Source organism: Phodopus roborovskii, unplaced genomic scaffold, assembly GCF_943737965.1.
Source record: "Phodopus roborovskii unplaced genomic scaffold, PHOROB, whole genome shotgun sequence".
Lineage (NCBI taxonomy): Eukaryota > Metazoa > Chordata > Mammalia > Rodentia > Cricetidae > Phodopus > Phodopus roborovskii.
Genome location: NW_026126423.1, coordinates 2,291,278 through 2,310,611, shown reverse-complemented (window position 1 = coordinate 2,310,611; position 19,334 = coordinate 2,291,278). Strand labels below are relative to the sequence as shown.

The 19,334-nt window shown below is 46.6% G+C and overlaps 1 protein-coding gene across 2 annotated transcripts in view; it reads right to left on the bottom strand.

Annotated features, from left to right (window-relative positions):
• Nucleotides 1-19,334, bottom strand: part of Nfkb1 (nuclear factor kappa B subunit 1) — an 88,027-nt gene that overhangs the window by 4,602 nt on the left and 64,091 nt on the right. For both annotated transcript variants that reach the window (XM_051185443.1, XM_051185444.1), the window contains 11 exons: nt 15,251-15,394; nt 13,612-13,701; nt 12,103-12,291; nt 11,369-11,510; nt 9,174-9,288; nt 4,278-4,479; nt 3,657-3,826; nt 3,231-3,333; nt 1,704-1,828; nt 897-963; nt 397-569 (listed from right to left, as the gene is read on the bottom strand). In XM_051185443.1, coding sequence (XP_051041400.1) covers nt 397-569; nt 897-963; nt 1,704-1,828; nt 3,231-3,333; nt 3,657-3,826; nt 4,278-4,479; nt 9,174-9,288; nt 11,369-11,510; nt 12,103-12,291; nt 13,612-13,701; nt 15,251-15,394 — 1,520 coding nt within the window. The remainder of the gene's footprint in view (nt 1-396; nt 570-896; nt 964-1,703; nt 1,829-3,230; nt 3,334-3,656; nt 3,827-4,277; nt 4,480-9,173; nt 9,289-11,368; nt 11,511-12,102; nt 12,292-13,611; nt 13,702-15,250; nt 15,395-19,334) is intronic.

Below are 19,334 nucleotides of genomic sequence, written 5' to 3'. Positions count from 1 at the left end.
TAGCTAACAAGGCAGCCTCATACACAATCATCTCCCCAAGTTTTCCTACTTTTTGGTTTAGAATTGCTCCAGTAGGAGTCACCTCATAGAACAATGAACCCATGGCGAACGGGTTGTGCATACTGATCAGAGCTTAGGCCTCAGTTGTGTGACAGCGGCATTTTGTGTAGGAAGGCTCTGAGAATGTGAAAACAGGGAACGCAGGCAATTCGTCTTCTTGGGAAGACAGGCTTCCATTCTGGCCTGGGTCCCTTCATCTCCCAGTGCCCTAGGCAATGGCTGGTTTTCTTCCTCACAATACCATCATAGGGGAAGGGATTGTGCCTTGGTCAGTGAAGTTAAGAGTCCGCTACAATTAGTTACACACACAAGTACCAATGGCAAGGTGGCGCCTACCTCATAGTTATCCATAAGAGTTTTAGAAGGGGCAGGACTCAGCCGGAAGGCATTATTAAGGATTCCCAGACCTAACTTCTGTGCCAGAGTGGCCCAGTTTTTGTTCGGATCAGGGATCTCCAGCAGTTTGTAGAGCTGCAGCCTTGTATCTTCTGTTAGCTGTTTCATGTCTCCTAAGGAAGAAACACGGCTGCTTTAACTTTCCAGGGACAATCAGTCAGAGAGGATCCGCCATTGTCATTTTGCTCCCCCAACTTCTGACGGAAGCAGCGAAGCGTCTAGAAAGTTCCAAACCACAGCTGAGCAGCAGCAGTCTATGCTTACATCGTATCAAGGCCAAGCTCCCCCTTCCACACCCCAGGGCTCTTTGACTCTGAGATTAGAGCTGGGCCTTGTGCGGCACACCCTGGACCACGCTCCTTTCCTCTGCTCCTCGTAAACCACTGCATGGGGGGGGTGCAGCAACACTGGCTGAGAGAATCTGTTCTGCCACAACTCACCCTGTGGAAGCATATCATCAGACGTGAACACACGCTCATACGGTTTCCCATTTAGTATGTCAAATACCTGTTGGACAGAAAAACTATAAGAAAATATTCACAGAAATGACTTTTAAAAGTCCTTAACCAAACAAGTTCTCCTGGTGTTCTCGGAAGTTCCTTTGCTGATGATGCACAGGTTAGGAACGTCACAGGTCACTACAGTGGGTCAGTCTTCTGTGTTCCTTGTAGGGATGCCCAGCCCAGAAAACAGGCTCCCAGTGTAGATGAGGAGCTGCCACACCCCTACAAACTGACTGTCTCAGATACACACACACAGACACACACACACCCAGACACACAGACACACACACGGCTCTTTTCTCTTGGCCCAAATCCCTAGTGACTGCCTCCTCCTTTGAGTCTAAGCTCTGCTGAGCCTTAAGTTTTTAATGTGTTCATGGAAATCCACAAAGGCATTCCTAGTTTATTTTTATGCTCAGAAACCCTACATACTAATTTCTGACGGACATGGCAAGGTTCTGATCCCGTGAATAGAAGCGGGTGACTCTTTTGTGGATTCTGTGCTTTTCTAACCTCTCCCATCTCAACTCTGATCTGACTTAGCAAAGAGCTTCACACTCAGGCCTCAGCTGACCTAGATTTCTCGTGGATAGGCATTTCAAGATAAATATGCCTCTTGCCCAGCAGACTTCACACAAGGACATGTTCTGTAGGGAGGAGCGTGCCAGAACGACCATCTGTTTTTAACATTCCTGAGCCACCGACTCCCCCCAAACACCATGAGATGGGCTGAGCAGGGCTCACCTGCCAGTTGGCAGCCATGTCCAGGGGTGTGGTCCCTGGCACCACTCCCTCATCTTCTCCAGCCTTCTCCCAAGAGTCATCCAGGTCATAGAGAGGCTCAAAGTTCTCCACCAGGGGGTCTGCTCCTATGGAATCAGGCAATATGGTGTTACATGAAATGCAAAGCTTGTCAACTTCCAACTGCACGCAGGGATCACACTTCTGAGGGCAATTTCCTCTAGCTCACAGTGGCAATTACAGGTTTATGTTTATTTCTAGTAAAATTTAAAACGACTTTCTAAGTTTTAAGAGAGACCAGGAGGCACCTTCAGGGTTAGGTCCCGAATCTTCAGATCTACACCCACCAATACACATGCCTCACCTGCGACTCTTGCTTGCTCCAAACAGCTAGTCTGCTTGCTGTCTTGCTGCCCTCTGCAGCCTGCTCTATTATAATGTAAGCATAACATGGCCAGGAGTGCGATGGAGAAATGGGTGCGAAGACCTGAGGGCTACACATGGTCCCGAAGACTCATGGGACGACCTTCATGACTCTGAGGATGTCAGGGCTAGGCTTTTTGTCTTTGCATCCCACAAACTATTATTTGCTACATTTTCATGGTGAGTTCAAGTAAAAATGCTTACATTTCTAAATTATGGTTTTACTTGAGTGTTGGGATTATAGGTGTGCACCACTATGTCTGGCTAAGAGATAACAATTTTTTTTTCTTTTAGTATAACCAGTGACTTCCAAATTGACTCATACATAGTGCAACCAGGGCCTCTGGGGCAAAACGAAATGCAATTCAAGTAAGGAGAGAAAGGCTGTTGCTGAATTCACTTCCTTCTTCTACCTTTACAGCGGACACCATGTGTAATTCAGGTTGCTGGAATCTGTGAAGAATGTGCCTTCCACAAATCTTTTCCAAAACAACTTCTGAAGTAAATTAGGCCAGAAATGTCAATCTCATCAGCCGAGTGTTAACACAAAAGCATAAGGCACTGGAGACCAGATGAGCTGCAATGTTTCCTTCTGCTTTACAGGACTAGACAGCTACCTACAAGATCGCCTGAGAACCCCAAGCAAAGTAGGAAGAAACGCCGTGCAGAGGGTAAAAGTCGGCAGGTGCAGGCTGTGGCGCTGGGACTCACAGCTGTGTAGGACAGCGTGAGTAGGGCTTGCTCATCTTTCTAGTCTGTCTTCTGGGCGATAAAATGAGATAAATAAAAACAGTACTGATCTCAGAGAGTTACTGTGGATTAAGTGAGGTAAAGGAGAGTATGTGTGGGATGCCAGCATGGTGCCTAGAACACAGTAATGGTAGTGAATGCTACCGAGCTTTAACTTTTGTGACATGGCCATCAAGGTGAACCCAGGATCATCAGGCCAAACAGAGCCTCTGCTGTAACCAAAGTGTGACCAGCCATGCAGCTGTCCTCTACCCACGCTTTTCAGGTGCAGCTCAGAGGAAGCGTTAGCATTGCACCCTCTGGCAGAGTTTGCGTGGCTGGTGTCCATGTCTACCAGCGACCAGCAGGCCATCTTACCTGCTGCTTTCAGAAGAGCTGCCAGTCTGGTGGACCCCCTTCCAGCTGCTATATGTAGCGGTGTAGTCCCATCATAGGTGGTGCTGTCCACATGGGCATCACCCTAAATCCGCCCGCAAAGAAAGAGTTAGCAGAAGGCCCTCTTCCCCGCTTGACTCTACCTCCCTATCTGCACGGCCCCTCGGCTTATATCATTCTCCCAACTGCTATACTGGGCTGGCTCTGTCATTGAACAAGTCCCCAGTTAGAGAATGGGACTGGAGCTGGGGATGCAGGAAGTGGCCCCTCTGAGTTCACACACACAGATGCTAAGCAGGGCTGAATCCTGACCCCTGACCGCACAGCGGGCATTGACATCATTCTTTGACAAGACTTCCCTAAAATTCCATTGGGAATGCAATTTAAGAGCAGGAGTTTGTCCTTTACCTCTAGAAGCAGGCAGCCGGCCAAAGAGATGTTGTCGTACTCCACGGCCAGGTGCAGTGCTGTGCGCCCAGACTTCTGCTCCTGAGCGTTGACTTCTGCCCCCGCAGCCACAAGCAGCAGCAGACATGGCAGGCTATTGCTCATCACAGCTATGTGAATGGCATTTAGACCTAAGGCCAAGCACAGACACAGATGTGGGCGGGACTGGCAAAACTGGACTGTGGGAAGGAGGGATGCCACAGGCTTGCAGCACTTCCGGTTTCTGTTCAGGACATGCTTCAAAGGCTCTCAAGGCCACTGTTCTGCTTTTAGACACCACAAGCTCCTATTACGCTCACGGGAGACACTGAGTTACTAAATAAACCCTCTCCATATAAATGATGCTTTATATAGTTTAAAGCCAGGGTTTGCTCAGGCCTGCCCTTTCCACTTATTTAGGTAATGCTCTCAGATCACCTTTAAAGGAGTTTGTTGTGGTAAGCAGCAGAAATAGCCACAAGATAGGATGGATTCTGGTTGGCCAAGAGAACACTTGTGGGTCAAAGTCAAGTCCACACATTTATCAAGTGCCGTGGGGAAGCTGAGTGGGGAAGACTATGCAGCAAAGCAGCTGCCCCTTACCTTCCCCGTTGGGGTGGTCGATAAGGCGTGCCGCCTTCCTGTTCTTGAGCAGGACACTGAGGATCTTGTCGTGTCCTTCTCTGGCAGCTAGGTGCAGAGCAGAGTTTCCCCAGCGGTCCAGAAGGCTCAGGTCAGCCCCAACCCTCAGCAAGTCCTCCACCACAGCTTCCTGCTTGGTGATTACGGCCAAGTGCAAAGGTGTCTAGGCACACAAGAGGCAGGACAGTCACTGGTTGGATGTGAACACCTGTAGCTCCTGGCTTCAGAGGCATCACTGCAGTAAGAGTCATACTTAGGGCCATTTGTCACTCCCAGATTAACTCTTGACTCTGTCAGGGGCTTCCTGTTCACACGGCAGGCTCAAAGGCCCAAAGAGGGAATCGGCATGCATGGTCAGGATTAGGATAAATTTAAAATGCTTAATAGTTCTGCTTTTGTCTCAGTCCAGTTGTTGACATTTTAACTCACCTAGAAGCAAATTTAGGTTTTTTTTTTTTTTTTGTTTCTTTTTACAGATAGTAATTCTGTACATTAGTAAATCCAACCAGAGTTGTGGTTTTAATGAAGAAATGTAAATAGACTATAAAAAATATCAACAAAGGAACCATCCTTTTACAATGGCATGGGAATACACAGCTGCAGGCTGGCTTCCAGAGGTCTACTATTACAAGGCATGCCTAACATCATCAAAGGTGCTACTGGATTCTAATCGGTATAGTTAGGACAATGCAGCAGTCTCCCTAAGAAAGCTCTGGAGAAAAACAATCCCGGTTACTGTATATAATAGGTAATGAAAGGTCTTTCTGACGGCAATACTGTGTGTGCTTCCAGGGATGCAAGTGAGATGCCTGGAAATCGGATTCCAGAAATGAGCAAGAAGAACACACTCATGGAAGTGTCTGTCAAAGAGCCGAGATCAGACAGAGAGTAACACTTCCTTCAGGTCAAGCCTATCTGTTTCCCAGGAACAGCACAATGGAGTCCAGCTGTACAGGGAGAACTTGCCCAACCTCCTATCCAGGGAACAATTCCTGGCTGTAGAAGCAGTGGCAGGTGGGCCACCAACACCCAAGTTGCCATGGAGATATTTTAGGCTTCTAGATCTTAACCTCTGTAGGGTTATACTTTCAACAGTTGTAAAGGTGGGACTCAAGTTAATCCTTAAGAGCTGACTGTGGAGCTCAGTGCTCACACCACCCTGGTAACCCCCCTTCTGGCCCAGGGGCGGGAGGACATGGCAGACACTGCAATGCTGTGTATCCAGGTGAACAGTGAGCAGCTGGCTAGGGGTCACTACCGCATCCTCATTGGGATCAATGACAACAAACCAGATGTGCAAGGACCTGTGAGGGTGAATGCTGTAGAGCCAAGAGAGGCATCCAGTACAAGGCTGCTTACACAGGTACAAGTGCGCGCATGGCTATTTATGTGTTCACTCATTTTAGAGACAGGTTGGGTTTGAACATCTAAGCTCAAGGGCTCTTCCTGCCTCAGCCTCCGAGTCACAGGGATCACAAGCATATGCCATGTTTGGCTTGGGAAAAAAGAACCTACAGAGCTATCCATATGTACATGCATGCAAAATTAGTAAAATCTGATTCAGATATGTGGATTGTGTCTGTTGCAATATCCTAATTGTAATTTGTGTGAAGCAGGACGTACCTGCTGGGGAAAACGAGGTAAATGAACTTCTAGTTTACTCTTAGTTCAATTTTACAATAACCATGAATCTGTACATTATTCTATATTGGACATTAAAGAAAAGGCTAGGAAGTACAGTATAAAACAGTGTGGATTGTATGCGAGTGAGTACACTGAAGAATACATGTCCTTCGAGTGTACATGTGTGAAGCCAACACGCAGGAAAGGAGTCTTCCCACAAACACAATGGCTACATTTGGGGACAGGCACCTGTCAGAGTCTAGGCAAGGTAATTTTGAGTTCTTAAAATATACCCTTTTTATGCAATTTAAAAATTATGTATATAGCGAATTTACAATAATTGAAAATATACAGCAAAAATAAGTGCATGGAAAGTATCCCATAACAATTTTTTGGGACTTACTTATATAAAACAACCCATGCTAAACACTGGGAGAATGCTAGAAGAGAATATAGTTTGAAGAACGGTTTCAGGAACTCCTTTCTACGCCACACTGTGGCATGGATGTGTCTCTGGGGCGTGGCAGGGACAAGGATTTGATCATGACAGACGTCCCAGATGCACTATGATTCGTAAAAGCCATTTGAGGCCAATGTTTAAGATAATTTGCAAATAATCCAAATTGCTTTGAGAACTGTATAGTTTTCTGTCAAGAATGGTTATTAAGTTAGCTGTGGTGGTTTACATCTATAATTCCAGCTCTTGGGAGGTGGAGGCAGGCGGATTGCCATGAGTTTTGGGCCATTCTGGCCTACACAGTGAGTTCCAATCTAGTCTGGGCTATGTACCCTCAACAAAATAACAAAAGGAAACAGTTAACAAGCTGGGTGTGAGGGCACACTTCTGTAACCCCAGTGCCCAAGAAGAAGACTCAGGGGGATGGTCAGTCCCACGCCAGTGCAGGCCATCTATCAGGTTCCAGGCTAGGCTGGAGCACAGGTATACCTCTTTCAAAACAAAACAACTCCACAAAGCCAAAAACAGAGTCCAACAGTTACCAGAAAAAAAGAAAAAAGTCAGCATGCTCTTGCGGCTAAGAAGCCGGGAGCATGCAGGGAATGCAGAGGTTTGTTCACTAGTGGAAAAGTGGGGGGGGGGGTGCGGGGGCAGGAGGGTTGAGCCTGAGGGGCTTCAAATCAGAGAGGCTTTTGCTTTCAGCACACTGGAGAGGTTCCATACAAGGAAAGCTGGTTCCCACACAAGACCCCAGCTTCTAACCCCACCCTCTGTGCCTGGATCCTATCTGCCAACAGCAAAACAAGGACTCCCTGGAATTGGCCTCCAGGCAGTGCAGGGAGAGGCCTTTGAAAGAGGGCTGGGGACTACAGCATCCTCTTCCCAGGTTAGTTCTTATCCTTGTGGTGGGTAAAGATGCTATCAGCCTCAAAGTTTGGAAAATTAAACTTTCCAAATACCAGTAATACCCAAAGATGGCTCAGAAGATTGAGGAGCATAGCTCTTTATTTTGTTTTTTGTTGTTTTGAGACAGGGTTTCTCGGTGTAGCTTTGGAGTCTGTCCTGGCACTCACTCCGTAGACCACACTGCCCTGGAACTCACAGAGATCCGCCCGCCTCCGCCTCCCAAGTGCTGGGACTAAAGGGGTGCGCTACCACTGCCCAGCACGAGGGACACAGTTCTTGAAGTGCACATGTAAAACAACACATTATCCTAGTTATTTCAAGATTTGGTGAAAGGCCCAAGTTTTCCCTGATAGCTCACTGGGGACAGAAGTGTGGAGTGCTGTGTGGGATTAGTTCTGGTCCTCTGGGAAGAGACTGCTCGGATGAAAGCTACAGGCCAGCAGTTTAGCATTTGGTGCTGGGGACCTAACCTGCAGCTTTACACTCGCTTGTTAAAAACTATCACAGATTTGCAACGTAATTTTAAAATGCTGAGTTAAAAATAAGAAGTCATTTAATGATTTCCTTTAGAAGAATGAATTTTTAGATCGTGTGTGTGTGTGTGTGTGTGTGTGTGTGTGAAGTTAATTTCTTTGTGTGTGTGGGTGCACACACCTGTGCCACAGTGTGCACATACAGGTTCTTGCCTCCCACCTTGCTTTGCAGCAGGGTCTCTTGTCTCTTGCTGCATATGCCAGATTCTTCCCCCCTGCCCTAACAGGGAGCTACTGAACCTGGCTCTGTGAGGTTCAAGGGAGATGAACGCTGGTCCTCCTCACCCCTGCATCCACTGAGCCATCTCAATTTCTTTGAAAATAGTGAATTTCTTCTTTCAAATGAGACCACATGCCAGGAACTGTGGCAGATGCCTGTCCATCCTGGCATTCAGGGAAGCTGAGGTTGGACACTGACAGCTCAGTGCCATCCTGGGCTACACAGGGCATGGGGGCGTGAGAGGGATGAGGAGGACACAGGAAGAGACAGCCGGAGACCAACAGAGAGGAGGGAGCAAGGGAGGGAAGGAGACAGACAGAGAGAAGGAGAGAGAAAGAAACGGCAGGGGAGGGGATATGAAGACAGGAAAACAACTTGTTTTAAAGAGTGATGTGGCTGTAGTTTGCAGCAGGGTCTGTTCTCAGCTCTGGGGTGAATGCAAGCACCATCCAGGGCATGGGCCATTACAAAGACACTCTGGTCAAGTGAGTGCAAAGAGAAACTAACAGCTAACAAGAAGACAAGACCAGCAGGATCCAGAGAGGGGACCTAAGGTGTAGGAAAGGGAGTGGGCTGGAGAGAAAGAAACAGCAAATCAGAGCAGGCCACCATCTTATCTGGGCTCTGGCCTGGGCTCCCAGAATCCCATACACACGCATTGGTTCTATCCGTGGAGTTTCTAGTTTTCTAGGTTTTGCTGTATCTGACCTCAGCTGCTTATGCTGTCTCTGGCTGCCCTCCTAACTTCTCAGACCACTGGTGCTCAGAGATTTCTTACTGAGGGTGTCTCCCTGCTCTTGTAACCTTGCACTGGGTTTTCAACTTGAGTTTCTTCATGGCTATGACCTTTTTTCTAGGTTCTCCTTCCAAACGGTATCAGCTCTGAGTTTTAGAGCCTTTTCCAGAGGGGTGCTGAATTCCAGTGTGGGGTTATTGCTATCAAACCCAAGACCCAAAGGTTCTCATTTATAAGATAACATTCCCAATTAAAACACTTTAAAGATATCACCCACAAAAAGGTTTTGTTTTCTTTTGTCCTATTATTATTACTAAAAATAGCATTAGTATGTATTACAAAATAATTTTTTTTCAGCGATTGCCTTGAGATTTCTGCCTACCTGATAGAGATCATTTCTCATGTTGATGATGTCATCACAGATCAAACCAGATGTGACTTCTAGCAGATCCCTCACAAGCTGAGCATGAAAGTGGATGATGGCTAAGTGTAAGACACTGGAATGAAATACAGTGGCAATAGTTAACTAGGGGTTAACAAATGAGAATGATTAGAAGTGAGGACTGAATCAAGCTGTTAAACATGGCTTTCTTTGGCTCTACTATGTTTTAAATCAGCAAAACGTACTGACCTGAGGTGATACGCTTTCTCTCCCACTGCCTATCCTAGGCTACGGCACTCACTGGTGGAGCCCACCTGACTCTGCAAATGTTCTCATTTGACCAAGCACATCGAGTGCAAAGGCGCCCACCCTGGCGGGAGACCAAATGGTCCTCGCTTTAGGCCAGGCGGTTCTCCCTCTCTCTCCCTCATGTACCGACAGTGAACAAAAGTCAATGACCAGGCTGAGGAACAGCTCCGAACAACTAAGTTGCCCAGCTCTCTTCATCCAAAACAATGGGAGGTGCTTTTTATCTTTAAACAAGGTCTTGTCATTTAGCCCTGAAATCATTCCTTCAGAAATACTTCTCAGGGATGATCACGATTTGCTTTTTAGACCACCCCCCATGCCAAGGTTAACCCCAGGGAAATCGCATACACTTTGAGGAGAAACAATTCAGCCTACACCCCAGGCCTTCACTGTTGCTCGTGAGGGAATGCTGGCGGAAGCGTTTAAGAAGCGATACAGACATGCCGTTCACACACTGAGTAAAGGGCATGCTTCAGAAGATGCCCAAACATTTCCATGCGCAGCTCAGCATCTCACAGAAGCGCACCCCTCCCCTTCAGCTCCTCACAGCCTCCTGGGAATTCCCCCAAAAGCCAGAGGGTCCTACACTTTTTCTTTATTGTTATTTTCTATGATGACTAATAGTCACGGGGCTCAGACATCAGGCAAATATGACAAGCTGGATGAAGATGAGGGGCCAGAGTGCTCCCTTGTCTACACTCCTAAGCGGGCGCCTCTGTGCCTTCCAGGTCTCACCCTGGCCTCTTAGGGAGCCTGCTTGTATCTGTGCCCTGCATAGACCAGGAAGGGCACTGTCTCAGATGTTCCATGAATGTCCAGGGTCCTTACAGCCTCGCTTTCCTCTCCACACACTTGCTGGTTACATGTGCCTGCATCCCTTCCTACAATCCTTCTTTAGGACACCAGCATCCCCCTTCTTCACATTAGTGTCCTCATCACAGCCATCAATTCAGTGGGTCCTTAAAGATGTCACTTGAAGCCCCCGTGTCCTGCCTTGGTTAGCTGCTCTGTTTTGTGGTTATTTGTTATCGAATGCTAATTGGATGCTTTTCCCCTCTTCAGCTAGTCAGGGCTGTAGGCAGAGAAGGTTGTCTGGGTTCCTCTTGTACTGTAGAACAAGGCCAGTGTTTTACCACATCCTTGGTTATGCCACAAGCGACGAGGACAAAGGTCTCTGTATGAAAGGCCTGAGGCTGGCACTCCCCTAATGCATTTTGTTTTTAGACTGAGACTCAACACAGCAGCCCAGAATGTTTCCACACAACAGGACTTCCAGTGTTGATGCTATTTTAGGATCTTCAGATAAAGCACTTGAATCTCAAGACTGTGTTGCTGGCTATTTTTATAGGCTTCTAGACCATTTCAGAAGTCTCAATGAAAGGACTAAGAACTGTTGAGAAGGGAGCCAGGTGGCTTTGCAAACAGAACCTCGGGAACAGACAGCAGGCTGGAATGGCAGACTCCCACGCAACTTGGCCTGGAGCTGAGGCAGAGGCCGATCCACTCACAAACTAGTGAATATTAACAGAGGCCTCAGAGAAGGAGCCAAGACCTAGGAAGGAGTGGCATTTCCTCTTATTTACTGGACTGATATTGTTTTCTTTACTAGGACCTTCCTTTGGTACACTAGACAATAATGCTTCAGGACTGTCAGTTATTTTAATAACGAAAGGAAGGGTTTCAAAATCAACATGCCGTCCACGCATCTGAGCCTTCTTGCCCAGAGACACCATTTGTTAGGGCTCGTGAGATGAGAGCAGAAATGGAGAAGCAGGCTGTTTCAGCTCCCAAGAGCGTCCCCTGCGTAGCCAGCGTGCACAGGCCCATGCCTTTCCTCTCCCTACCCCAGCCAGCGCTGGCTATGCAGCCATCCTGATTTAACTCACCTGTCCCCATTCTCATCCTGCACCGTGGTGAGATGGCGCTGCACAGCCAGCAACATCTTCACATCTCCTGTCACCGCATAGTCGAAAAGGGCATTGGCATGCCTCTTGGCAAGCTGCAGAGCCTTCTCAAGAAAGAGGTTATCTGCAAGGCAATGTCCACAACCACAGCTGAGTCTCACTTGCTCGCCCTACACGCATGGCATGGCACACCATTTTAGTTGAAAATGCTCCTTTTGGTGCTTCTGGATTGGGGTGACTAGAAAAAGCACAATTGGGCATTGTCTCACTGACAGATAATATAGTCAAGTGGTTGGTTTCCAAGTGTTTGTGGACCATGAGGAACCATTTAGAAATACCTGCTATTTTAAGGAAAACACTCAGTGCCTATGACTTAGGGAAGTAACCAATCTCAAGGGAATTGGATTTTGCCATGACTTTAAATAATTAATCGTTTTATAAGCGGATCCTCTTCTGGAATCCAGTCTGGGACACGGACAAAGCGAATGGTGTCTTCTAATACCCAAACTGCATGTGACTGGGCAATGCACACACGTTTCTGCATGAAGATGCTTCTTGGGAGGTACAGGGCACTTTGCAGAGCACTCAAGTGACACGCTGACCCATCATCTTTAGACTAACAGGAAGGAGACACATGCTCTGGGGAAAGCTTCCTGTACCTAGAACTGCACCCACCCCAGCTGCTTGTGGAAACTTTTGTGGGCATGCTCACCTACCCTGAAAGCCAGCACCCCATTCCTTGTCTTCCATGGCGGGTGTCAGTGCAACCGCATCGGCCTTGGTGCTGGGCGTGCCAGACTCCTTATCTTGTTCTGCTGCAGCCTTCTCAGGCAGGGTTACAGTCTCTCGGTCACCAATCTTGTCACAGTCATTAGGGTTATTTTTCGATTCTGTACTTATGGTTCCTAGGATAAATGCAAAAAAATTATCTTTTTCTTAGAAAAATCTATTAAACTATAACTCACAGTTTCAACATAGGGCAAAAATAAATAAATAAATAAATAAATAAATAAATAAATAAATAAATAAATAAAGAAGGCAGGTGTATTGAAAATGGAAAAGTATGAATCTTCTTAACAAATAATATGTTCTGGACATATTTTATATTTACTTATTTATTTATTTACTTTTAGAAACAGGGTCTTGCCGTGAAGCTCTAGTGGGCCTCAGACTCAATATGTACACCAGGCTGGCCTCAAACTCACAAAGATCCTCTTGCCTCTGTCTCCCAAGTGCTGGGATTAAAGGTGTGCATCACAACACCTGGCATGTTTTGGAAATATTTTAAGTATTCAGGAACATTTAAAAGCTAATTTTCCAAAAACTCCCGGCTCATTTTGCAGCCAGATGTGGCTACTCGAATCCATCGCCTCCTCACTTGCACCCGGGAGGCAGAAGCAGAAGCAGAGCCACAAGGCCTAGGTTACACAGTGGCCGTCTCCCTCAAACAAAACAGTGAATGAATCTTGTTTTGTTTATCGGAGAAGGAGAAAGATGAGATAACGTTCTGCATGCTGAGAAAATGGAAAGTTCTTCAAAGTAATCAGTTTTCTTTCTGAGTGTGGAGTAACAAGAGAGAGTGAGAGCTCTCCCCGTTCTCAGTCTGGCCAGGCGGGGCTCCAACACTCCATGTCTGATCTCACTGTTGTTGGAACCATGTTATGTGATAGTGACAAGTACGGCAAGGGTACCTAACACCCTGGGGCAGATCTGGGACAAAACTCAGTTCTACCACCACCAACGCTGTCTTCAGAGAGTAAATGAACGATGTTTCTGAACTCCATCTTCTGTCTGTGACAGTGCCAACAGGGGCCATGAAGTCATGGTTAATGGGAGCAGCAGTTCTATTTTGTGGATGAGCTTTACCTGATTATAGGATAAACTATAATGTCAGTTAATCTTTAAAAAGGGCTGCAGTGATGTCTGCATCTGGCATGAACAGGTACTATACACAAAAAGGCTTTATAGGATAATTACCATGGGTACAAAAGAATATCCCTTCCTATAGACTACGAGCAGACTTTAAGCACAGGTACTTAGGAGGATACACGGGAGTAGAAAAGGCCAACTCTACAGACTGAAAACTGATTTCAAAAGGATAGTATTCGAGGTACAAAGACGGATTACACAAAATACTAATTTACTGGGAAGTTATTTTCTATGACTTTTACAGATGACACTGTTGTTCATGTACTTTTCTTCCTTGGTATTCAGGTCTGACTTACCATGGGTGATCCCAGCGTTGGATTTAGTGGCTCCAGGGTGGAATGTAATTCCACTGTAAGTAGGAAATCCGTAGTGTGGGAAGCCATACCCTAAGCCAGGAATGAGACAAAGGGAACATCAGATAGGCTGTTAACAGACTGGGCACACACTCAGGGGATCAAGCCTTGGTGTGGGGCAGTGCCAGCCTACACCGGCTTTGCCCAAGGGTTAGCAGGATGCCCTGTGGGAAAAAGAGGTGAATTCCACTAGGACAACACAGGCAGTGCTCAGAATGGCAGCTTGGAGTAGTTAGTGCTCAGAAGTTCCTTTCCTCCCAGGCAGAGGTGAAAAGCAAAGGCAAGCGGTCACACCAAGACTTAGAGCTACAGTAAAATAATAGCTCAATACGATGACCCTGGTGTGAAACCCCAATACAATAATACGCTGAGGGGAAAATGGCCGCCACTTTCATTTTCATTATTTGTGGTGGAAGAATGGTAAAGTTCTTCAGAGGAGCAACCAGCACTTCACACATTCTGACGTGACAGTTTAAAGCATTTACAAGTTATCTGGAATAGAAGGAAAGCCATGCTCAGCAAAGCATATCACACAGAAAACAGGAAGCAGCATTCAAGTCAGTTATGGTACAGGGTTTTCACTCCATCTAGTATGAGTCATTAAACACGACACTTAGTTATGCTCTGTAAGACTTGAACTACCGTGAGGGAATGCTCACGCTAACATCAGAAACAAACAGCACCCATCATTCTACATCCACAAACATGGTGTAAAGATAATAAAATCTAAATAGATAAATGGGTGGAAAGTCATGCACGAGGATCTCAGCTGCACCCAGGAGAGGCTCATAAATACTGACTGTAATATATGCATGTCAAAATTAGAAGTAGTTCATCCACATACCATCACAGTGCTTTCCCAGTAACCCTTCAGGGTAGGATTTTCTATGACTCAATGTTTTACAGTGTAGAGTCTATAGTCTGCAGTATTGGGCAGAGGTATATAATATACATCTACCACATAACAGGTATGATAGTCATTTTAATGTTTCCCAGAATATTAGAACAATTGCCCCTCTTTTAAAAAAGTGTGTGTGTGTTTGTGGGGGAACACTCTGAAGTCGTTTGAGAGAGGTACCTTCTGGATAAATGTTAACTTTTTCCTCTTACACTTGGGATTACCCACATATTATCCTGAAATATAAGGTTCAAGACCCCCTAAAACTGCAGATGCACACGGACCTGAGGTAAAGTTCAGAGTGTAAAAAGGCGGGGGGGGGGGGAGGGGGGGGTGAACAACAGTGATTCACAGTAAAAGGGCAGTTACAGCGGTAGGCTGTACTAACAGCTTGGAGCATGCGGCCTCTCATCAAGACAATGGTAGTATTTTTAGACTGAAGCTGACCGCGGGTAACTGAAACCACAAAAAGTGAAACTGGGTGGGGGAGGAGCTACTGTACTGTAAGATGAACGCACAGTTCTTTGAAACATTTTACATTTGTAGGAAGATTTCCATTAATTGGAAATCTCATAATTAGTAATGTTGCTGCCCCTCAAGCAGCAGACATGCTTGGAAACCGGGGAAAGAAAACTGCCCTCACCAACATGAAGAGAGGCTCTAGCGAGAAGAGACTTCTCGTACCTGGGCCAGGACTTCCGGTACTCCCTCCGCCACCGCCACTACCAAACATGCCTCCACCGCCTGCTCCGGCTCCACTGCCGCCGCCGAAACTGTCCGAGAAGTTGGGCATGAGCTTCTGGCGTTTCCTCTGAACTTCCTCTTTGTCTGTATTTACAGGAAGGGAAACCAGAGGGGAAAGACTGAGTGGCTTCCACCACCAGCCACAGAGCACTATTGATTCTCATGATATTTTTAAATGCCTTAAAGGGAAATAGAAGGCGTCCAAGGAGGAAGCAGGATATTTATTCCAATGGGCACGGAGGCCAAGAACCGGCCCCAGCGACCACAGCGCAGCACACACCCAACCCCACTCTGCAACATCTCCTGAGTTCCCAGAGCTAACAAGCTGGTGAAAGATCTGATTGCGCCTCAAGACTTAGGTAGCCCAGAGTGCACAATCTTTTTAAAAAGCACCTTTACTTATTTTGAGATAGGGTCTCACCATGTAGCCCTTAGCTGCCTGGAACTCACTGGGTAGACCAGTCTGGCCTCACAGACACACAGATTCAACAGCGTCTGTCTCTTAGTGCTAGCATTAGAGGCATGCACCGCCATACCCAGCAAACATTCTGAACTGCCGTTCTTGTTCACCTAAGACAATTTTGGTGAACTAGCTAACACGTATTATGTGCATACACTGAGCTAGGTGCTGGGAGACAGACGTGTGGCTGGGAATGTTTGTGTCATGGAAGTCAGAGAGAGAGAGATTATTGAATGGGAAGCACTATGAAGCTGTGTGCGTGAAACTTAATGGAGCAGATCCCTGGTCTGTGAAACCAAAGCCTTATGTTAGAAGAATGGGATGTTCTGGGAAGAGGCCTTGAGGGATTTCTCAAAGGAATAACATGGACGGGCTGCTTTTGATAATACAGGCAAGCATTTTGGCTGGAGTGAAAAGTTAGTGTAAGACGTTCTTGAGAAGGTGAGCTGGGGTCACCCACAAGGGGGAGTCTCGGGAATATGGGGACAGTTACCGAATGTCTCAGAGAATGATGTGTAGAGGACAGTATTTCTAGAAACTCCAAGGAAGACTGAAGATGTGAAGCAATGGAGATCTGTTCCTTTCTGGCTATTGTGACAAGAGCAGTAGGGTTGGTCTGAAAACGCAGAGAAGGCCTACAGTTTCTACAACTGATGCTTTGGCCTCGAGTCAGGCTCAGATGCAGAGGTGACCTCTGGGCCGGGTCCAGGTCTAGGTGCCTTGAGACTTTGGTTTGCAGGTCTAGGTGCTTTGGTTTGCTGCTCCTCGTGGGGTTCTGGATCCCTCATTTCTCACTGCGTGTGCTTCTCGTTAACACAGACAACCTCCACAACTCTGTTACTGCCATGTGATCAGCAACCGCGATGCCCCAGTTCCATCATGGCCTGTGTGTGGTCATCAGCCACAAGGCTCTCAGTCCTGTCACTGTGTTCCTGTTCCTTTGTGGTCTGCCCATTTTCTAGCAGGTACTTGCTTCTTCCCTGTCTTTGGGGTTCAGAAGTGAAGGTGGCTTTTTTCTTACACTAAATAGTCAACACTGTATTCTCTGTCCAGTGAGCAGGCCAATCCTAACAACTGTGCCGTGTCTGATTTTCAACTCCAGTTTTTATCCCTGTGTATGTTCAGAAAATCTGCACTTTCCTAGTTCTGTGGGTGTTTCCATCACCCCGTGGTGAGACACAAGGCTAGTGTTTGTGGTGATCTTGGATCGTCTCTACTGCAGCAGAGGGAACACTAGAAGAGCATGGTGGACTGCACTCAACCCTTTAGAGCCAAGCTGGGCACACCAGGTGAGCGTGAAGAAAATGAGCTGTGGGAAAGGAGTAGCTTGGGAGGTGGGGGGAAGAGACTGTGGCTAACTAAAGATCTGTAGCAAGATTTATTGTTTACCAAAACTAATAGCTAGATTCATTTAGTCAGCCCATGATCTGCTGATGTCACATGGAATATTATTCCACTGTAGAAACATAGAACACAATGGGTAGCTTATTCATCTTTAGAAATGTTATTTTTTACAGAAGATACCACATCCCACGTGTATGAGGGGGCGGGGTTTGCACACAGCCCCCCCCCCCGTGGAGGTCAGAGGTCAACCTTGGGTACTGGTCCTCGCCTTCCACGTTGCTCTTGTGTATCCCAGGCTAGCTGGCTCATGAGCTTCTGAAGATTCTCCTGCATCCATTTCCCAGAAGCTATGTGTTTGGCTTATGTGTGGGCTCTGGGGATCCCAACTCAGGTCTTTATGCTTGTGCAGCAAGTGCTTCAGACCCATAGAGATGTCTTCCCAGATCAACTGTTGTTTCTGACATAGTTTCTAGCAAAGAGGCCTCACATTTATTTCGTATTTCCTTTTAAAGTAGAGATGCTCACTGTTCATGGTAAGATAAGGCTTTTAATGTTTGCATTTATGTGTCTGTGTCTGTGTGAGTGTACCACATGTAAGCCGGTACCTGTATAAGCCAGCTAGGAGAGGGTGTTGTCTCCCAGGGCTGAGCTACAAGCAGTTGTGAATTGGCATATGTGGGTGCTGGGAACAAAATTCATGTCCTCTGAAAAAGCAATAGGCATTCTTAATTGCTCAACTATTTCTCTAGTCTCCAAATTCAAAATTTTAAGAGACAATTTTCAAAATATTAGGTAGGATTATTTCAGTGATGCACAGGACAACCTTTATAAAGGAACTTGCAAGTCTCAGTTCCACAGACCTGAAGGTGGAGATTTTCCCACCTGGTTCATTCAGCCTCACCGTGTGCTTTTCCCAGGGTTCCCACAGGGCATACTGTGAATGAATGTCCTAGACGGAAGCTCGCAGTCACTTCTACAGAATCTCCGTTCAGAAGAGGAAACTGAAGCTGGGGTGGTTCAGTGACTTTCTCGTCTTAGGGCCGAGAAGGTCAGACCCATAATCTCGTGACCTTTTATCACAGTGACTTATGTGCGCAGAGCGAGGTCAGCCTCTGCTGACTAGCCTGCGCATGTGCCTCCACACACACTACTCCATTCTCAGCGTCTGGGTGCTTGGCAAGCACATGTGTTTAGCTCAGTCATGTCTTTTATAACTTCAAACATGACAGTTCTCCATCCCCACTTCCCAGCCTTTCCTACTGAAAACTCACCGTGGTCCTTTCTTGAGTGCAGACAGCCCTTGAGCCCCCTCCCCGATCACACCCCTACTTTAGAAATGTTATTTTTTACAGAAGATACCACATCCCACGTGTATGAGGGGGCAGGGTTTGCACACAGCTCCCCCCTCTCCCCCCGTGGAGGTCAGAGGTCAACCTTGGGTACTGGTCCTCGCCTTCCACGTTGTTCTTGTGTATCCCAGGCTAGCTGGCTCATGAGCTTCTGAAGATTCTCCTGCATCTTCAATAAGTGTTTGCAAGAAGTGGTGTCAACGAATATCCCAGAGGATGCAGAGGTCAGGGTGCTGACAAGACAGCAATGTCCCAAATATGTCTAATGCCTTGCTCGATGGATCTAATGCGTCTTTGGTCTTTTTGGCTATGTTGGTGTCCACGTGGTAACTCATTGTAACTCTGAAACCCCCTTCTAGCTTCCTCACTGGGGCTACACATTAGAAAAATAAAATAGTTTAAAAAAAAAAAAACTAGAATGTTTTAAAGAAAATAAAACAAGGAACTCTATTATCCACAATTCTGAGTTCTAATATAATAGCTTGACTGTAGCATATGCACTGCAGCCATTCTTTCCGTGGAGGTCAATGGCCACTTCTAGTTCCCCAGGTAAGCCTGCCCGTGTTTGTGTTCTGTGGCGCTTTATCTGTATTTGTATTCATGACGGCCTAGATGGTGTGTGTTTGAAGGTTGTCAACGAACCCCACCCGCTAAGCCAGGCATCAGACAGCCCTGACCCTGCTGAGGAGGCTGGACCTTTACTCCTATACTTTTCTGATGCAGACAGCTCCAGAAAGGGAGGCTGGGAGTCAAGCTTGGAACGTTTCGGGCTCACTCACATCCTGTATTGCTAACCTGTGTTTTTTTTTTTTTTTTTTCCTTTCTTTTTTTTTCTTCTCATGGTTCTACACCAGCAAAGATGACATTATTT